General features: G+C 45.3%; 1 protein-coding gene across 8 annotated transcripts in view; it reads right to left on the reverse strand.

Moving 5' to 3' along the window:
- fggy (FGGY carbohydrate kinase domain containing) overlaps window positions 1-21,719 on the reverse strand; it is a 371,941-nt gene that overhangs the window by 55,197 nt on the left and 295,025 nt on the right. For 7 of the 8 annotated variants that reach the window (XM_078561209.1, XM_078561205.1, XM_078561208.1 and 4 more), the window contains one exon: window positions 13,624-13,718. In XM_078561209.1, coding sequence (XP_078417335.1) covers window positions 13,624-13,718 — 95 coding nt within the window. Of the gene's footprint in view, window positions 1-13,623; window positions 13,719-21,719 lie in introns of those variants that run through there. The other variant, XR_013579315.1, reaches the window with a different exon arrangement.

Genomic DNA, 21,719 nt, shown 5'->3' on the forward strand with positions numbered 1-21,719 from the left:
TTTGACATCTGATGCTGGGACTCCCTCCTCTAGTTAGCACCTTATCTCAGCAAGGACATATGCTCCCAAGGCTTCACCATCCTTCAAGGTTTCAGGACAGTGTGAGCCTGGTGTGTTCACTCTCATATTGAAGTGCATAGTTGAAATGAGAGGAATAGCAATGCTGGGTATTCATGTTGGTCCATGATGGAGGGCACTTGCCAAGAGAGCACTCACCGCAATTCATCATCCTCCTCGTGGAATCTAGTGGCTAAGAGGGCCTCATATGCATGCCTGCCTTGTCTGGCCTCTTACCCTGCAGCCTCGCTTTCCTCGAACTCAACGCCCTCATCCCCTTCAGTGTCCTCCTTATCGGAGGAGCCATGCAGCTGCTCCATGTCAGCATCTAGATAGTCCTCCCCCCTTTGCAGCACCAGGTTTTGCAGCACACAGCAAGCCACGGTGATCCATGAGACCCTCTGGAGTACTGGAGTGCTCCCCCAGTTCTCTCCAGGGATTAGAATCACCTCTTTAAGATCCCTATGGTGTGTCCACCAATGTTCAAGTAGGGGCATGAGATTCACTGCATCTTCTCTCTGCAGGATTCTGTGGCCGTCGCATGGGCGTCATCAGCCATGTCCTTTGCAGGTACCCTTTGTCACTGAGGAGCCAGCCCTGGATTCTGTGTGGTCCCTTGAAGATGTCCGGGATATGAGATCTACACAAGATGTATCAGTCGTGGATGCTTCCTGGGTATGTGCCGCAAACCTGCATGATCAGTTTATGGTTGCAGAGCAGCTGCACATTGGGCAAGTGGTAGCTTTTATAGCTATGTGAGTGCAGTGGATAACACCCTGCACCTGTGGGAATCCAGAAATCTCAGCAAGGCCAGTGATCTGTTGTCCTGGCTTGCTTGATCTCTGTCAAAGTTGACATAATTGTGGGAATTGGCAAAAAGGGCGTCTGGTACCTCATGAGTGCATTTGTGCCTGGACGCTTGAGAGATCCCACAGTGGTTTCCAGTGGAAGGAGCCACTGGCGTAGAAATTCAATGTGGCCATTATTTTCAAAGCCACTGGCAATTGATGCCCTCCCAGTCCCTGTGGCACCAATTCCTGGAGAATGTGGCAAACGTGTGTCACCAGATCCCTGGGCATACAGAGACGTCAGCGACACAGTCTCTTGCTCATCTGAGGATAAGACATATCAGTTCTGTACACCCTCGGTCTTGCAAACCACCCAAACATGATGTTTCTGTGAGCCTCATCCTCTACATCCAGAGGGGGCCCTGCTGGCCCTTGGTCTTGAACGTTTTGTTTCTCCCTTTGGTGAGCCAGGTGCCTCCGTCGCAATCTTCTCCTTCTCTCCTGCCTGTATGTGCTTATGCAGGCAGCAATAAATCCATGCTCCATCTTCCTAATGGTCTCCTCTCTGCAGTATCAATGAGAAACAAACACAAGTCAGCATTAGCCTCCAAAGGTCCTATGTCTGTCAATGGCTCATCAGTGAATGTGGGTTCAAGGGCTTTGTTTCTGTGTCGGCAACTATTCTCCCCTGAAATCCTGGTCAGCGCAGGGTGCATTTCAAGATGCTCCTTCCACTCCCCGCTTACCCCCCTGACCCTTTACATGAGCAAGTGCTATGAGATTGCTTTGGCCAGGTGTTTGGATGTGCTGCTTTCAGCCCAGGTGCTAGAATCCTCATTCACTGCACTCTAATACCACATATTTTGGAATAAATATGAGGGAGAATGCTTAGTTTGGAATTGAGATTATTTGAGGGGAGCCTGAGGCTTCTCTTCTGTGGACCTGCCAGTGGCACGATTCTAACATGCATCTGAAGCTTGTCCAATCACTCAATTGCTCTGGAGTTTGTTATTGCTCTGGGGATTTTCTATGCTGCAAACAAGGGGTTAAAACAAGGAGATCAATTAGTGCCACTTTTCCGGATTAGTCTTACATGAATGCGCATCATTGCTTCACTTTCCTGATTCCCTGCATTGACATTGAAAGACTCCTAACATGTCTCAGCTATGCATCGCTCTTCATTTGGGAATGCACAGTTCAGCTAAGTGCCCCTTTAATCGGTCCCCCAGTGCATGCAACTGCCCTCCAATCTGACCTCAGGGCCCTCACCAGCAGAGCTTCTCCTCACTTTAATTTTGTACTGCGTCATTGCTGCAGGTTTGAAGATGGTGGTGCTGAACTCTCACTGCCAGGCCAGCTTGGAGCCTTCCTATGTGAGTGTGGAAACCCCTCCCATTGTCCTGGAGGAGCTTAATGTTCAGGTTTCCCTCCAAGACCTCTCAATCCTCCCCTGTGTTCCTTGATCCCATCATGATTGTGGTGGATATTTCTTAGCCTCTGAACATTGTGAGGTGGATGTGCCAATGCCCCACATGGACCTCACCCCTTCCCATCTTGAGGCTACTTGCACAGTTAAATGTATAGCCCCCTCACAACTTTGAATGCCTCCACAATACCTTCTCCCCATCTGTAGACTGCAGATGCCTCCCCTGGCTGAGTGTGATGCCAGAAATCCCGTTGGGTCGAGGTGCATGATGTTACGACAATGTCCTGAGCACACCATGCAGGGCACAACTGAGACTGGACTGACATGCCCTGCCCCTCCCTGGACTGGGACAAGGACAGTCTTCGCAAACTCAACAATGTAAACTGAAGTGCTTCTTCGCTCACTGCTCCTCCCATTCTAACTCCAAATGGCTTATGTAATTCTGTAACAAACTCTCTCCCCATCCTGGCACAGGGGACATTAACCCACCGCACCCCACCCCCCTAATCATGTGTCTGAGTGCAACCTTCCCCACTCTTACCCTCCAGTGGAGCCCTTGCCCTGCAGTCCCTTCCCATGCCTCAGGCCAGTTTCCTGCAGCCCATTAAAAGCCAGCCCCACCTTACTGCTGGTCTGGTAGGTACAGACTTGCCTGTGACAGCCACCTGAAAGCGATGTGGTGCTGCCTGAGAAGCCTGGCGCTGATTACAGTGAGTGCTGAGCAACACAAGGTAGGCGAATGAATCTCAAAGTCATGAGAGAAGTACAGGTCGCCAAGTACACGTCCCTTATATACCATTGTGAAACATGTCGTTCTATTTGCACGCCGATGTGCCCTGATGATCCAGAGTGATTCCGGCGAGCTGTCCTTATAATAAGAAGCAAATCTATTGAAATGACGCTCCCGATGCGCTGTGGTGGGAAATGCAGCCTGGCACTGAAGGCTGCAGCGCACAGTCGCGGACTGGTTTTACCACGACATAAATCCGATTTTTCTGCTTTTTGCGGTATTTTCCACTCCCGCCCATCATGATGCCCGCTGTGGGAGGGAGTGGAAAATCCCAGCCTATACAAGCTATGTAATTCCTTTGTTGATTGAATTCCAACAACTCAACATAAAATCTGTAAGATACTGGTCCAGAATTTGCTGAAAAAATATTAATATTAAACATTAACAAATTGATTAAATTAATCAATAAGACGAACATATTCAAAATATTAGCATTTTGAGTTGGAAAAACTTAGAATTTCTCATTCTATGGATTTTGCATTTAACTCAACTTCCTTGGTTAATAACTGATAGAACATGTAGGGTGACAAAGCAGTCCACTGTTCAAAGGTTGGCACCAGCAGTCAGATAGGCATTAAGGCATTTAATCATATGGCATTACACAGATAACCTTCCAGTTAAACATGGTCTAGGCAATAGTAACAAATTTAAATTGGTATAACTGGCTAATAATTTGTGGGTAACGTTTTATATTTAAAACACTATGGGCAGAATTTTGCCCTTGATGGGCGGGTGGGCCCCACCGGCTCAGTGGCGGGCGGGCAGCCGATCGCCGCTGCCGAAATGGGCCCCGCTGCCATTTTAAGTGGGCGGGCCAATTAAGTGTTATGTGCTTCCTGTGCGGGGTGGGGGGGATTCCCCAAATGACAGAGTGCGCTCTTTCGCGCATGCGCACGAAAGAGCGCACATCTCCCTGAGGCAAAGTGCTGCCTCAGGGAGATCGCTGAAAGGCTGGCAAATATAAAAAATAGAACAATAAAAAATTCATTAACACGTCCCTCACGTGATGACCTCCAAAGCTGTCTAGGTCTATTTTACTTCCTTGTTGCATACATACCAAGCTTCTCAGAGAAGGTATCTCCATGAAGAGAATTGAAGAAGACATGCCATTCTTCTTTGTAAGACAATCACCACATGCATTCAATGCATTGAAATAAGCGCTGTCGGCTGAGTCATGTCTTCAATACTACGGTTCTCAGAAGGTAACAACATTAGAGGTAGACCCATCGCAGAAAGGTCTCGGTGCATGTTTCCTTCAAGACAGCAAGCATTGGGTTCAAAACATCTGTTGCCAGCAAAAGCAAATTGTTCCAATATCGAATAAGAAACTCTCACTCTTGTCTTCAGGTTCACCTCCCCTGTGGGGAGTGGTATTGTTCACTACCATAGTGGTATTGTCGCTGGACTAGTAATCGAGAGGCCCGGGTTCAAATCCCACCATGGCAGATGGCGGAATTTGAATTCAATAAAAATCTGGAACTAAAAGTTTAATGATGACCATGAAGCCATTGTTGATTGTTGTAAAAACCCAACTGGTTCACTAATGTGAATTAACCCTAACTAATGCCATTTAGGGAAGGAAATCAGGCGTCCTTACCTGGTCTGGCCTACATGTGACTCCAGACCTACAGCAATGTGCTGTCCTCTGAAATGGCCTAGCAAGCCACTCAGTTGTATCAAACTGCTTCAAAAAAGGAATGAAAATGGACGGACCACCCAGCATCAACCTAGGTACTGGAAACGACAATGGCAAACTCAGCCCTCCTTACTAGCATCTGGGGGCTAGTGCCAAAATTGGGAGAGCTGTCTTACAGTCAAGCAACAGCCTGACATAGTCATCCTCATGGAATTATACCTTACAGATAATGTCCCAGACACCACCGTCACCATCCCTGTCCCAACGACAGAGGTGGTATACAGTCAGGAGGGAGTTGCCCTGGGAGTCCTCAACATTGACTCCATACCCCATGAAGTCTCATGGCATCATGGAAACCTCTTGCTGATTACCACATATCACCCTCCCTCAGCTAATGAATCAGTGCTCCTCCATGTTGAACACCACTTGGAGGAAGCACTAAGGGTGGCAAGGCACAGAATGAACTCTGGGTTGGGGATAGCAATGTCCATCACCAAGAGTGGCTTGGTAGCACTACTACTGACCAAGCTGGCTGAGTTCTAAAGGTCATAGCTGCTGGACAGCGTCTGCGGCAGCTGGTGAGGAAACCCACAAGAGGGAAAAACATACTTGCCCCCACCCTCACCAACCTGCCTGTTGCAGAAGCATCTATCCATGACAATATCAGTAGCAGTGACCAACACACAGTCGTTGTGGAGACGAAGTCCCACCTTAACATTAAGGATACTCTCCATCGTACTAAATGGGATAGATTTCGAACAGATCTAGCAACTCAAGGCTGGACATCCATGAGGCATTGTGGGCCATTAGCAGCAGCAGAATTGTACTCGAACACAATCTGTAACCTCATGGCCAGGTGTATCCCTCACTCGACCATTACCATCAAGCCAGGGGATCAACCCTGGTTCAACGAAGAGTGCAGGAGGGCATGCCAGGAGCAGCACCAGGCATACCTAAAAATGAGGTGTCAACCTGGTGAAGCTATAACACAAGACTACTTGCATGCCAAACAGCATAAGCAGTAAGTGATAGCAGAGCTAAGCGATCCCAGAACCAACGGAACAGAATTAAGCTCTGCAATCCTGCCAGTCGTGAATAGCGGTGGACAATTAAACAACTCACTGGAGCAGGAGGCTCCTCAAATATCCCCATCTTCAATGATGGGGAGCCCACCACATCAGTGCAAAAGATAAGGCTGAAGCATTTGCTACAATCTTCAGCCCGAGGTGCCGAGTGGATGATCCATTTTGGCCTCTTCCAGAGGTCCCCAGCATCACAGATGCCAGTCTTCAGCCAATTCAATTCACTCCATGTGGTATCAAGAAATGGCTGAAGGCACTGGATACTGCAAAGGCTATGGGGCCTGACAATATTCTGGCAATAGTACTGAAGACTTGTGATCCAGAGCTTGCCATGTCCCTAACCAAACTGTTCTAGCACAGCTACAATATTGGTATCTACCCGGCTATGTGGAAAATTGCCCAGGTATGTCCTGTACACAAAACGCAGGACAAATCCAACCTGGCCAAATACCGCCCCGTCAGGCTACTCTTCATCATCAGTAAAATAATGGAAGGGGTCATCAACAATGCTATCAAGCGGCACTTGCTTAGCAATAACTTGCTCACTGATGCTCAGTTTGGGGTCCGCCAGGGCCATTCAGCTCCTGACCTCATTACGGTCTTGGTTCAAAAATGGACAAGAGAGTTGAATTCCTGCCAGAGGTGAGGTGGGAGTGACTGCCCTTGACATCAAGGCCACATTTGACCGAGTGTGGCATCAAGGAGTTTGGCATCTAACAAAACTGGAGTCAATGGGAATCAGGGAGCAAACTCTCCACTGGTTGTAGTCATACCTAGCACAAAGGAAGATGGTTATGGTTGTTGGAGGTCAGTCACCTCAGCTCCAGGACATCATTGCAGGAGTTCCTCAGGGTAGTGTCCTCGGCCCAACCATCTTCAGTCGCTTCATTAATGACCTTCCTTCTGATGATTGCACAATGTTCAGCACCATTCGCCACTCCTCAGATACTGAAGCAGTCCATGTCCAAATGCAGCAAGACCTTGACAACATCCAGGCTTGGGCTGACAAGTGCAAGTAAAATTCGCACCACACAAGTGCCAGGCAATGACCATCTCCAACAAGAGAGAATCTAACCATCGCCCCTTGATGTTCAGTAGCATTACTAGCCATCGTCACACTGTACAAATATGCTGCATCTTATACAGGCAGCTGCAGAAAATTCTCGTGAATTAACTACAAGAATAAATATAAGATAGTCACTAAAGAATCCAACAAAGAATTCAGGACAAACTTCTTTACCAAATGAGCGGTTCGAAAGTGGAATCACTACCACAAGGAGTAAATGAATGACATTGATGTATTTAAGGGAAAGGTGGATAACATGAGGGCAAAAGGAATAGAACATGTTAATGGCATGAAATGAAAGGTGGAAGGAGGCTCATATTGTTGATAAGGTTATGTGAAGAGGAATGGAAGGAGGCTCGTGTGGAACATAAACACCGGAATGGGCCTTTTGGGCTATATGACCTGTTTCTGTGCTGTAAATACCTGGCAACTTGTAGCACTTTGTAAGGCTATAGGTTACAGATAACACCAAAGAACACATTAGAACATTATAACACCATAGAACATTTTAGTGAGTTCTAACTGGTCGCAATCAGAGCAGCGGAAAAATTCCTACCATTAGCTTCAGGTTAAGTAGAGTAAAATAGACCAGATTTCTAACTTCTGATCACCAATCAGTGATGCACAAATTTGGTTCTTTCGTCATGAATTAACTGAACTTTATTTTCTCTCTGCATTATTAAGCTAATGGGCCTTTATACACATTGGTCCAGTGGTACAACCAAGATCAAGGGCTCGTAAGATCTTATCACTCTGCACCATAGCCTGAAGGCCAATCTACTGCACCGTGGAACTCAATGAAACATAATCTCAGCAAAAATTTACAAACCACTTATATACGCTGACTGATAAAACAAGCATTGCAACAAAGATATATTCACTCCTCAGAATTTCTGGAATTTCTATTATTACGCAATTCTTCCTGCTGTTTTGGCTTGCTTCATGTTGAAAAGGTTAAAAAAACATAAAATAAGATTATCATGTGCTGGATTGCACTGAAAACAGTACAAGGTCAATGACTGTTTTTTGTTAAGTCTGTAATTTTTTTTTCTCAGACTAGGTTTAACTTTGATTTGATGAAGCTTTTCACAGTCTTGAGTATGTAGCAGTGCCCCACTCAAATAACAGGGTTACACTTATTAGATGGTGTTTAGTTCATACTAGGTGCCATTCAACATTAATCATAGATTTATTTTGTTGCTGATGTTATTAAACATACTGCACTACATGTGTCAGGGTTGAAAATATCCAAAAGTGTGTGACCTCAAGCTGTATTCTGCTGTGTATGGGGCATAGCAGCACTGCCAGAACCCTTGCTCAGATCAGCACACACAGAACAGACCAGCAGTGTGCAATAATTTCAACAGAAGTTACTAAAAAGGATTTTCTTCTTTCTCATAAACATTATTTTTCTGTGAAATCAAACCAATTTGATATCATATTCTTATATGTCAAAATGACTCTATTCAACAAAATCAAAGGACCATGTAAAAGAATAATTATTTTAGACCCCAAGCAATAATTTGCTTCAACAGTCCTGGCTATAGATAGAAAAGGTTAGCCAGGATTCCCATTTCTGATCCCTATCCAATAATATCCTCATGGGCCCCACATGGAAACTTCTGTGTGTAAATGTCAGATAAAGACAAACTGGGGTTGGTTCTGATGCTCTCAATAGAATACCCTACCAACAATTATGGCTGAGGCTCTCGATTGCCATTTGGATCAAGTTGTGGAGATTTGACATCAGTTGTAGAAAAGTACACTCATTATACCAAGCTTCAGGAGAGAAGGGGAGAAAATTGGAAAGCAAATGCTATTCCTGCTTGCATCTTTTAACCCTGCAGTATTTCTCTACTCAATAAAGCTAGTACTGGCTATGCATAGGAGTGGACTAAGAAGGACAATGAGGAATGCAAAGACAGGATTACACTGCATGTACATAAACACACAAAGTGTGATGAATAGGTTGGTAAGTTACAAGCACAAATAGCCGTTTGGAAATATGACGCAGTGGCAATAATGGAAATGTGTTTTAAAAATGGTGAAGACTGGGCATTTAATATACAAGGATTTAGAGTGTTCAGAAAAGACAAAAGGAAAAAGAGAGGTGGGTGGCAGAAATAATTAGGGAAGACAGTGTAGTATTGTAAAGAGGATTTCTTTGAGGGGGCAAGGACAGAGTCCATTTGGTTGGAATTGAGAAGCAAAACAGGTAAGATAATGCTACTTGGGGTATTCTGCAGGCCTCCAATGGGTTAGGCACATGGACCGGTGATGCTGTGGGGGGAGCATACCATATGGAACAGGGACTCATCAATGTGCTCTTGTCTTCGCAGGAGAAGAGGAAGCAGGAGCACAACCGTAAAGGTGATGGAGTTCCAAATCTGGCAGTACTGACGCCGATGGTGGAGGAAATTCTAGAGTAGGCATGTGAGCAGGGGGCGAGATCTGCTGATCGGGGAGAGGCAGGGATTTCTGAGAAGGGTGAGAGTAAAGGGGGTGCACTTACAATAGTGGGGGCCCATGAGATATAAGGACTCAGGGGCAGGGCTTGCAAGCTTATGGTTACTGGTCTTTTGTTATCCTGCATCGTAATATTTGTGGTGTGCCATGTCCATGTGTACGATGTTGCAACAGCTAATTAGTCTGCCTCCTTCAAGCTGATGTATATTCACTGCTTTTTTCCATCTATCAGATGGTTCATCATCCAGCCCATCAAAGATCCAGACAGTCTGCCATTGACCTCAGAGGAGTTGGAGGATCCCTCAGATGTTGCACCATCACATCCTTGCCCTGCATCTTGTACCACCTCAGGTACTGATACCTCAATGGGGTTGAGTACATCCATACAGACTGTAGCACGGATTGGGTGCAGCACATCACAATCGCTTGAACAGACGTCAGAGTTGTGATTTCCCAGGACTCTGACGGTTGCAGGAGTGTTGAAGACTAGGAAAATGCTAAGCCCAGTCAGATGATGAGCCTTTGGAGTCGTCCATTAGGTGGGAAATGCTGGATGTCCAGCGGGAGGTAGGTGGCGATCTGGTGGAGCTTCCACAGAGTATGGGTGCCCTGGTCCATATAATAGAGGAGTCCATGTGAGGAATAGGCATGAGTTCACCCTCTTCTCTGAATACACGGCTTCCTCCATCGAGAGATTTGTGACTCTCATGAACTCTTATGCCAGCTCCAGAAGCTCGATCAAGGGTTTCTGGGATTGTGTTCAGGACCTCAATCCCATACACCAGCAGTGACCTCAGTAGGGCATTACCAGTGTGAGAGATGGATGAGGCACCTGGTATTTCTGCTAACTGCTTGTCCATCTGTGGTGAGCAGGAAGGTCCAAGCATACCTCATGTTGGTGAATGAGCGGCAGCTCTCTGCATCTGGGGTCTCCTCTCAGGGTGCTCCTGATGGTTACAGCAGCTCCTCCGACCCTCTGCCAGTGACAGTATTGTGTCAGGATTCTATGATGACTGAGGAGTTTCCTGCCACTGTGCAGGACTCTCCCACACAGTTGGGGCCCTCACGGCCACCAGCAATCAGAGGATGACCACCAGGGTCATCCAGGCCAACAAGACATCTGAGCTTGCCTCCAATGCAGCTGCCAGCAATGGGGGAGCACCAAGATGAAGCACTCATAAACAGTTTAAAACTAATCACACTAAACACAGAAAGGCAATCACGGGTGATATATTTAGTTGTGTAACTTGTGCTTTGTTGTTCCACATCCCCGTATTAAATTGGTATTTCATATAACATGTTCCTCTTGTGGTATAAATAGCATGAAGATTGGAGGCCTGCAACTCAATCCTAAAAAGTAACTGAGCATGATTGTTATTTTTTGGAGGGTGCACAGGCCCAAGAGGGTGTCAGGAGGGATTCCTGTGGTCTTACCAATGATGTAACTGTAGCTTTTTAATGTCATTGCATGAGAACTTAGGCAGCCTATTGTAAGTGCCATTGAATGAGAGCTTCTCTGGTCTCTCCTGACCCCAAAAATTGCTGCCCTGCTGGGTCCTCCACGTGGCCCTGTGGCTGTTCAGGTTCATCCTTGGAATCTGTGTTTGAATTGTCATCAAACATCTGTGGCTGTTGTCCCAGTCTGCCTCCTCCATCTGATCTCCCCGAGAGACAGATTGTGCAGGACATTGCCCACAACAACAATTGAGGGACACACTATCCGGTGCAAATTGAAGCAAGCCCCCAGACCAGTCCAGGCAATGGAACCTCATCTTGAGCAGCCCAATCGTCTTCTCAATTATGGCCCTTGTGGAGCATGGCTTCTGTTGTGTCTCTCCTCAGCAGGGGTTTGAGGATATCTGATAGGTGTCATTAGCCATCTTTCAAACAGTATTCTTTACCTGCCAATAGCTATCTATCAAATCGTGCAGGGCAGCTGAAAAGCCTTGGAACCTGGGATTGCCAGAGAACATAAGAGTCATGGCAAACCCCGGGAAACTTCTCACAAACCTGGAGGATCAGCTGCTGATGACCCTTTACGATTTACGAAGGCGCCCCTCGCCCACCTCCCCACCCCGCCTCCCCACACCCCGCCAAAATCTCCTGCAGGTGCTTTGATTGCCACATGGGTGCAACTAATGGTGCCCTGAATCTTTAGGGAGCCAGCAATTGCCTCAAATCCTCTTGCCTGCTCTGTCTGGCTATCCCTTAACTGTTTTGAAGTTGATAAAGGTATTCGCTCTTTTGAACACTGCATCCATGACAAGTTTTATGCAATGGTTTGCAGTGGTCTGTGACTCATCGCAGAGATTCTCTACAGGGCCCTGATACATAAAAATTTAGGGCAATAGTCACTATCAGTGCAATAGGTATAGGGTGCCCCTCAACACAGGTGAATGCTATCTCAGGGCCTATCATTTCGCAGATTGAAGTTACATTCTCCCTAGAGAGACAGATCCTTCTTCTACACTGCACCTCTGACATGTCCAGGTAGTTGGACCTTACTTGTTATACTCTGCCAGTAGAGTAATGGCACCTGCGCTGGTCCCTTCTCCTTTGCAAGCCTCATTGGCCTTCAACCCCTTCAGGGTGTGCTGCTTGCTCTTGGGGACAGATTTGTTGATGCCGTCTCTGGCCAGCTGGTCTCCTCTCCCTTCCTCTCCTCTCCTCTCCTCTTCATCTGAGGAAGAGTCTCCGCCCGACAGAACAATCCCCATATTAAAGCAATTGGATTGCTGAGGTGCAGACTGACTGATGTTATGGCCAGTCTGTTAGAGGCTCCTTAAAGCCAGAAGTCTCCTCACATCCACAAAAACTGAACAAAATGGGTCTGAAAACAACCCAAAAGTCAAAACGTAAGCAATAAATATTAACTCCTACCTCCACACTCTTTTGCTCCTTCTACAGCCTTTTATCCCGCCCTGGATTGAGAAAGTGCTCATTGAGGGGTCCACCCCGCCCGTGCAGCCCGTGTGCCGACTATAAAAGCACATGGGCTGCTTAAAATTGAAGTGCATTGCCTTTTTAATTAGTCAATTGCCCCTTTAATTGACATTGGGCGACCTGCCGACTTTCGGGCATGTGGAGTGAAGACGTCGGGACCCCCTCCATCATGATCTATTTTATAGTGCACCAGGAGTATCGTGTGCCCTCCCCTGTGCTGTTAAATTCAGGCCCATGACTTTTAAAGACTGTATTTATGAAGCAGAATTAATTGAAGTCTGAAAAAGGACAAAATATTTCTCCAAACTTTTTAAAAAAATGTCTACCAAGACCTTCAAAAAGCTATACTTTTCTTTTAAAAAAGCAAAGAGCAAAGGAACAGACCAGATCACATTGCACTCTTTGTTTATATCAGATATCATGTTTTGGTCTGTGAGTAAGCATGACACACAGTGTGGCATCTGCAGACTGTGCCAAGTCTGGCAGGCTGTCGACGTTACATTTATGATAATGATCTCTGGGATTTTGTATCAATGCACTTCAGCACTATGGACATGTGTAAATGTTAAATGATACGAGCACCCACCAGAAGAGAAGGGCAACAGATGTCATTTGGTGTCAGGTATCAGTAAACAGCAAAAGCACAAGGGGCTTCTGTTCTTTCTGCCTTTTGAAAAACATCACGCTATGATAATTCTTTTTACTTCTTTTAAAGAGGTAGTTCTACTTGTAGCAAGACATAACTGTCAAAAATACTACATCAACATATAACTTCTCCTTGTAACATTTACAACAGTTTACTATTTTTTCAATTTTATTTTTACATCCTAAACAGTGTAAAGCATTACTTGATTGTGACATGGTATGCCAGACACTTGTGTTAAATATTTTGCTGTGTCACTGCCTGCTGGGTAATGCACTAGAATAACCGAGGGCTGGATAGACCTACAGGCTTCCCTTTAGGGAAACATTGCCACTTCACTCCTAGCACTATTGAGATTGGAAAGTCAATGTGGGTGGAACTGAAAACAAGCAGATCTGACCGGCATCTTATTTTATGGTACAGTTCACTAGAACATACTAATCCACTGGGCTGGTTATTTCTTACAACATTAGTTAATGAGCATAGAGGGGAAACAATGGAGATAAGGGGTAAAACAAAGGATTTCTCATTGTTTGTTTTTTAAAATGTTCTCTGTTCATCTGGCAACGAAAACTGAGGTATTAAAGGCAGACAATTTGTGAGGTGTTTTGAATAATTTTGAACATGATGCAGATAGACCGAACAGAAGAGATATTTCAAACACCAAATAAGCCATAAAATTTTCCAGTTAACTTTTAAATAATTAAAAAAAAATTTTTTCCATACCTGAATAGAGCTAAAGTCACCTGATGCACAAGCTCCCAGAATAGCAGCACCCACCAAAACTGATTCCTCCTCCTTGGCAAGGACAACTGGCATGCCTAAACAAGATATATCAATGTCTGTAGTATATGCTATACAACATTAGAGTGCATTGAAGAAATAGTGTTTTTTTATTAATGTTTGTCAGAGTCTATATTTGAATTATTATACTATTTTATTCATAGTATAGTGCACATGAACTGATCTTAAGTTCTGTGTAAGGTGTTAATTCTGGCACTACTGTTTGCAAATAAGGAGCGCAAGTGCCTGGGTAGCAGATGAGAAATCTTTAATTATGGACTACAAATAGGAACAAAATGAAACAGTGCTCACATGCCTGATGAAACAATTTGAACAAGAATACATAGGGCGGAATTTTATGGCTCCTCCTGCCAGCGGGATTTTCTGGTCCCGCCGAAGTCAATGGAATTTTGAACCCCTCGTCATATTTTCCAGCCCCGGCCCCATAAAATTCCACCCATAATTACACATGGGACAAGATCTTTCCTGTGTCGGGCAGGCTGGGCAGCGTGACACACGGCCGGTAGCACTCAGTGCTACCTGTGTGGGTGGAGGGAGGAGGGAGAGTTGGGGCCTGCATTCTTTCGCGCATGCGTGCCAAAGAGCACAGGAATCTCCCTGGGGCCCAGAGCTGCCTCAGGGAGATTCAGTTGATAGTACAAATTTTTAATAAATAAAGAGAAAAATTATTTAGACATGTCCCCTCATGGGACAGTGTCACATGAGCTGGGACATGTTTGTCAATTTAGCAAAATTTATTTATTGATTTTATTAAACCTTTAGGAAACCTCATTCCGCCTGTGGATGAGGTTTCCTTTAAAACTTGAAGGCTGCTTGGGCTCTTCGCCTCAAGGTTGGATGGGCAGCAGTGTTAATGACTTCCTTAATAGCCTCAATAGGCCTTTGACAGTTCGATGGGCACGCAGCCATCTCCGGTGCATGCCTACCGAACGTAATATCGGAATGACACATGATGACGCCAGGACACATGCCCTACGTCATTTTGTGTCATTTTGCGCGTCAGCGTATCGGGCCCGCCCCCGCACGCCGACGGCAATATTCTGGCCATGACTTCTAAATCAAGTGGATGATCCAAGCAAATCTCAATTAGGTTTCTTGATTTAATTCATAAATATTTGAATATTGCTGAAAAGAGAAACATGTTGCCAAAGCTTTTCATCTTGCATTCATCAGGACAAACACAAGAACGCCAAATTTCAAAAGAGCACAACAATTTATACTACAGAAAAAAAGCATTGGCAAGTTGACTCTGATTGGCCACGGCATTGCCATGAAGAAAGCAGTGGGGAACTATAGGCTCCCCAAAAAGTCAGGTGATTCAAAAAAGGCACAAGCCTTGAACATATTCCCTTTGTTTGCAGAGAAAAGGTTCTCGCGTATGAATGTATATTGATGCTAGCAAGCTTAAATGAGCTACATTACAAGCTCAACTGATTATCTTAAATTCGTTGTTTAGGATTGTTTAGCAAGTGCTGCCCAATTCTGGAATCACATCTAACAATAGGCATTTTGTTTCGCGTATAGTCTGTATGCAGCCCATTATGTACAATGGAAGGAACATGTTTAACTTTTGGTCCAAGTTGGAGTTTTCAGAGATACTTGATCCTTAAAGAAAACCATAGCACACGTTCACATTGACACAGTTTGTAGTTTTTGGCTGTTTTGTACATGAATAGCAACATTTGTGTTTACTATTGGCCAACTGTTTATACGGTCATGTGGATTCTTGTTTTAGCCTCTGTAACTTAAGCATTTTGGTCTCTATCCCATTTCAACAACAATAAAAGCAAAACAACTTGCATTTATATAGTGGCTTTAATGTAATAAGCAAATGAAAACTAGTAGTTGGGGGAAATGAATACCAAATTGTGGAGAAAAAGAACAGGATAGATGTCTGAAAGTTTAGCTGAAAAGATGGGTTTTGAGAATCTTTTTAATGATTGAGAGAGAAACAGAGTAGTACAGATGGTAGGGCTAATAAAACAAGGCTCTGCTGCAAATGTTAGAATGAAAAAAAGGGTTGTACAAGAAGCAAAATTTGGAGAGCTAAACGAGTGCAGAGAGGTTATAAAACAGGACAAAGCTGAAGGGATGGAATGGTGGGAGACAAGGCCATGAAGGGTCCTAAGGGTGTGGATGAAGATTTTAAATTTAATATAAAAGCAAAATACTGCGGATACTGGGAATCTGAAATTAAAACAGAAAATGCTGGTAAAACTCAGTAGGTCAGGCAGCATCTGTGGAGAGAGAAACAGAGTTAACGGTTTGAGTCTATGTGACTCTTCTTCAGAGCTAAAGAGAAGTAGAAATGTGATGTGATGGATTTTATGCTGTTTAAGAAAGGTTGGAGCAGGTGGAGCAAGACAGAAGGTCAGGGATAGATGACAGCTAAAGATTGACAAAGATGACTTGGATACAAGACAAAGGGAGTGTTAATGGTAGTGGAAAATAGTAAAGAAGGTGCTGATAAAAGTAAGATAGCAGAAGGTGTTAATAGCAGAATAAGAGTCAGGGCTCTGTGAAAGCACAATATAGAAACAAGTGACGGATGGCCCTGTGGGGGGAGGGTGGTTGGGGGCTGAGGATGAAAAAATGAACAAAAAATTAAAGAATAAAATAAAAATAGACAAATAAAAATTGGATTAAAAAAGGGGTTAAGATGGAGGAGCGAGTTCATGGTCTGAAGTTGTTGAACTCAATGTTAAGTCCAGAAGGGTGTAAGGTGCCTAATCGGAAGATGAGGTGCTGTTCCTCCAGTTTCCGTTGGGCTTCACTAGAACACTGCAGCAGGCCAAGGACAAATATGTGGGCACGAGAGCAAGATGGTGAGTTGAAATGGCAAATGACAGGAAGGTCTGGGTCATGCTTGTGGACTGAGTGAAGGTGTTCCGCAAAGCAGTCACCCAGTCTGCTTTTGGTCTCCCCAATGTAGAGGAGGCCGCATCGGGAACAGCGAATGCAGTAGACCAAATTGAAGGAGCTGCAAGTGAAATGCTGCTTCACCTGAAAGGAGTGTTTGGGCCCTTGGACGGTGAGGAGGGAGGAGGTAAAAGGGCAGGTGTTGCACCTTCTGCGATTGCATGGGAAGGTGCAGTGGGAAGGGGATGAGGAGTTGGGGGTGATGGAGGAGTGGACCAGGGTGTGACAGAAGAAACGATCTCTATGGAATGCTGATGGGGAGTTGGTTGAGGGGGGCGGTGGGGTGGGCAGGGCTGAGGGGAAGGTGTGTTTGATGGTGACATCATGCTGGAGTTGGCAGGAATGGCGAAGCATGATTCTTTGCATGCGGAGGCTTGTGGGATAAAAGTGAGGACAAGGGGGAACCATATCATGGTTCTGGGAGGGAAGGGAAGGGGTGAGGGCAGATGTGCGGGAGTTAGGTCAGACACGGTCGAGAGCTCGGTCAACCACAGTTGGGGGAACCCTCAGTTAAGGAAAAAGGAAGACATGCCAGAAGCGCCGTTTTGGAAGGTGGCATCATTGGAACAGATGCAACGGAGGCGGAGGAACTGAGAGAATGGGATGGAGTCCTTACAGGAAACAGGGTGTGAGGAGCTGTAGTCAAGGTATCTGTGGGAGTCGGCGGGCTGTAATGAATATTGGTGGACAGTCTATCACCAGAAATGGAGACAGAGAGGTCAAGGAAGGGAAGTGTTGAGGATAGACCATGTGAAGGTGATAGAGAGGTGGAAATTGGAAGCAAATTCAATAAATTTTTCCAGGTCCAGGTGAGAGCATGAAGCAGCACCGATACAGTATCAAAAGAAGAGTTGTGGGAGGGGGCCTGCGTAGGGCTGAAACAACGAATGTTCCACATACCCCACAAAAAGACAGGCATAACTGGGCCCATGCAGATACCCATAGCCACACCTTTTAATCGGAGGAAGTGAGACAAATTAAAGGAGAAACTGTTTAGTGAGAGAACAAGTTCAGCCAGGTGGAGGATAATGGTAATGGATTGGGATTGTTCGGGCCTCTGTTCAAGAAAGAAGCAGAGACCCCTCAGAACATCCTGGTGGGGGATGGAGGTGTAGAGGGGTTGGAAGTCCAAGGTGAAGAGGAAGCAGTTAGGGCCAGGAAACTTGAAATTGTTGATGTGACATAGGGCATCAGAGGAATCTTGATTGTAGGTGGGAAGAGACTGGACAAGGGGAGAGAGAATGGAGTCAAGAAAGGAAGAAATGAGTTCCGTGGGGCAGGAACAGGCTGACAAGATGGGTCTACCGAGACAGTCCTGTTTGTGGATTTTGAGAAGGAGGTAGAAGCAGGCTGTCCGGGATTGGGAGACTATAAGATTGGAGGCTGTGGAGGGAAGATCTCCAGAGGAGATGAGGTCAGTGACATCCTGGAAACAATGGTTTGACTTTTGGTAGTGGGGTCATGGTCCAGAGGGAGGTAGGAAGAAGTGTGTGAGAGTTGGCACTCAGCATCTGCACGATAGAGGTCTGTATGCCAGACAACAACAGCACCACCCTTGTGGGCAAGTTTGATAACAAAGTCAGGGTTGGACTTGAGAGAACGAAGAACAGCAAGTTCAGAAGGAGAAAGGTTGGGGTGGGTCAGAGAAGCAGAGAAATGAAGACGGCCAATGTCACACCTAAGTTCTCAATGAAAAGATCAAGAGCAGATAAGAGGCCAGAGGGAGGGGTCCAGGTAGAGGGAGAATACTGGAGGCAGATGAAAGGGTCCGTTGAATAGGGGGAGGACTCCTGCCCAAAGAAGTGAGCACAGAGACAAAGGCAACGGAAGAAAAGTTCAGCATCGTGCCAAGCCCAAAATTCATTGAGGTGAGGGTGTAAGGGGATGAAACTGAGTCCTTTGCTGAGCACAAAATGTTCAGCATCAGAGAGGGGAAGGTCAGAGGATAAGGTGAATACACAGCAAGTGATGGGATTAGAAAAAGGGATGGGGTCAGAAGGACGGGAAGGGGTGGAGGGTCCCGGATGGACATTGGTATCAAGTTGTTTGAGCTTGTGTTCCTTAACACCTTAAAGGAAGAGAAAAAGTTTCTTGTTAAGGTGTCAGATGAGAAGAAGAATAAAATGAAATCAGGGACAAGGACAGCTTTGAGATAGGGTGAGTCTGTGCTACTGGAGACACAGGTCGAGTGTGTACATATGGCAGAGTAGATCTCAGAATGCGGTGAGAACAGTAGTCTGAGGAATGTTGTATGTCCCGAAGATATCTGTAATCCTGGGTGAATTCGAAACATGAAGGATGGAACTTCAGTTGGAATCCAAGTGGGGTAAGTCAGAGACAGAGACAGTCACTGAGGAAGGAAATATGGCTGTAAAAGCAAGTTTTGGTCAACACCTCACCAAACACCAGGAGGGAAATGGAAAGCAATGAAGATAAACAGGGTGAAAGGCAAATGGAAATCCTGTCAGAGAGAAGGACCATAGAACTACAGAAAAGTTATGGTGCCGAAAGAGGCCATTTAGCCCATCGTATCTGTGCCGCCGAGAAAAATGAAACTAGCTGCTCATTTTAATCCCACTTTCCAGCACCTGGTCCGTAGCCTTGCAGATTATAGCACTTAAGATGCAGATCCAGGTACCTTTTAAATGAGCGTTTCAGCCTCAACCACCAACTTAGGCAGTGAATTCCAGATGCCCACCACCCCCTGCGTTAAAACGTTTTTCCTCATGTCCCCTCTAATCTTGCTACCAATCAATTAAATCTATGCCCCCTGGTAAATGACTCCTCAGCTAGGGGAAACAAGCCTACCCTATCCAGGCCCCTCATAATTTTGTACACCTCAATTAGGTCACCCCTTAGCCTCCTCTGTTCTAAGGATAACAACCCGAGCCTATCCAATCTCTCCTCATAGTTGAAATTTCCAAGCCCTGGCAACATTCTTGCAAATCTCCTCTGCGCTCTCTCCAGAGCAATTATGTCCTTCCTGTAATATGGTGACCAGAACTGTACACAAAATTCCAACTGTGGCCTAACCAACATTTTATACAGTTCCATCATTACATGCCTGCTTTTGTATTCAATACGTTGCCCAATAAAGGAAAGCAATCCATTTGTTTTCTTGACTACCTTGTCCACCTGTCCTGCCACCTCTAAGGACTTGTAGACATGCACTCCAAGGTCTCTCACTTCCTCAACCCCTCTCAATAACTTCCCGTTTATTGTGTATTCCCTTGCTTTGTCTGCCCTCCCCAAATACATTACCTTGCACTTTTCTGGATTGAATTCTATTTACCACTTCTCCGCCCACTCAACCAAACCACTGATATCACTCTGGAGTCGACAGCTATTCTCTTCTCTACCAACTACATGGCTAATTTTTGTGTCATCTGCAAATTTCCCAACATGCCTCCCACATTTAAGTCTAAATCATTAATATATGCAGTAAAAAACAACAAGGGCCCCAACACAGAGCCCTGTGGAACACCACTGGAAATTGTTTTCAATTTGCGAAAACATCCATTGACCATTACCCTTTGTTTCCTGTCACTGAGCCAATTTTAGATCCAACATACCACCTTCCTCTATATCCCATGGGATCTCACCTTCCTGACCAGTCTGCCATGTGGGCACCATGTCAAATACCTTACTGAAATCCATATAGAGAACATCCGCTACACTGCCCTCATCAATCCTCCTTATTAGTTTCTCAAAAAATTCTACTAAGTTAGTAAGACACAATCTTCCCCTAACAAAACCATGCTGGCTATCCCTTATCAATCTGTGCCTTTTGAAGTGACTGTTTATCCTGTCTCTCAGAATTGTTTCCAATAATTTGCCCACTACTGAAGTCAGACTGACTGGCCAATTATTTTCTGGCCTATCCCTCGCACCCTTTTTAAATAATGGTCCAATGTTTGCAGACCTCCAATCCTCTGGGACCTCGCCTGTATCTAGTGAGGATTGGAAAATGATCCTCACAGCATCTGCTATTTCCTCCCTGACTTCCATCAACAGCCTGGGATACAATCCATCTGGTCTGGTGATTTATCCACATTCAAGGATGCCAATCCCTCTAGTACTTCCTCTCTCACTAGCTTATTGTACCTAATATTTCACACTCCTCCTCTTTAACTTGAATGTGTGCATCATCCTTCTCCTTAGTGAAGATAGAGACAAAGTACTCATTGAGAGCCCTGGCCACATCTTCTGCATCAACCCACAAGTTACCATGTACATCTCTGATAGGCCCTATCTTTTCCTTAGTTAGAAAGTGGCATCTATCAGCACCTTCTTTACTCTTTACCACTATGTTAACACTCCCTTTGTCAATCTCTCCTTAGCTGTCGCCTATCCTCGACCTTCTATCTTGCTCCACCTGCTCCATCCCCTCTTAAACAGTATAAAATCCATCACATCACATTTCTACTCTTTAGCTCTGAAGAAGAGTCATACGGACTCAAAACGTTAACTTTGTTTCTCTCTCCACAGATGCCGCCAGACCTGCTGAGTTTTACCAGCATTTTCTGTTTTTATTTTAAATTTAACACATTGATGTCAGCGAATACTGGGGTTTGGATGAGCAGGACAGAGTCCAGACAACTGAGTTCAGGACAAGTTAGAGTTTATGAAAGGTGCAAGGCCAGCAAGGAGGACACTGGAGTAGCAAAGTTTAGAAATGGCAAAATAATAAGGATGTCACCAATGGAGTGGCAAAAGTAGGGGTGGAGGTTGGGTAAAGTCACAGTGGTAAAAGGAGGCAATCCAGTGGTATATTCCATGTCACTAATCCTACTTGCAACTGGCACGCAAATGATTTTTCCATCCAATACAGATCTGTCTGGACCACATCAAGCATGATCGATCCCCTTGATCCTCTGCCTAAAACTCCTCACCACTTCAGATCATCCTGGAGAGCAAAGATAATCACCGGCTCCTTTTTTCCACTGCTGACCATCTCCTTAAGCTCCACCATACTCACCTCCAACAAGAAGTGTGAGGAGCTCATCCATCTCGTTGTCACTAAGGTTGAGATTATCTTTCAGCTGCCTCTGCTGCATACATGATCAGCAGCCACTTTCGCACAAGAACACTTGGCCTTG

Source organism: Cetorhinus maximus, chromosome 17 (genome assembly GCF_964194155.1).
Source record: "Cetorhinus maximus chromosome 17, sCetMax3.hap1.1, whole genome shotgun sequence".
Lineage (NCBI taxonomy): Eukaryota > Metazoa > Chordata > Chondrichthyes > Lamniformes > Cetorhinidae > Cetorhinus > Cetorhinus maximus.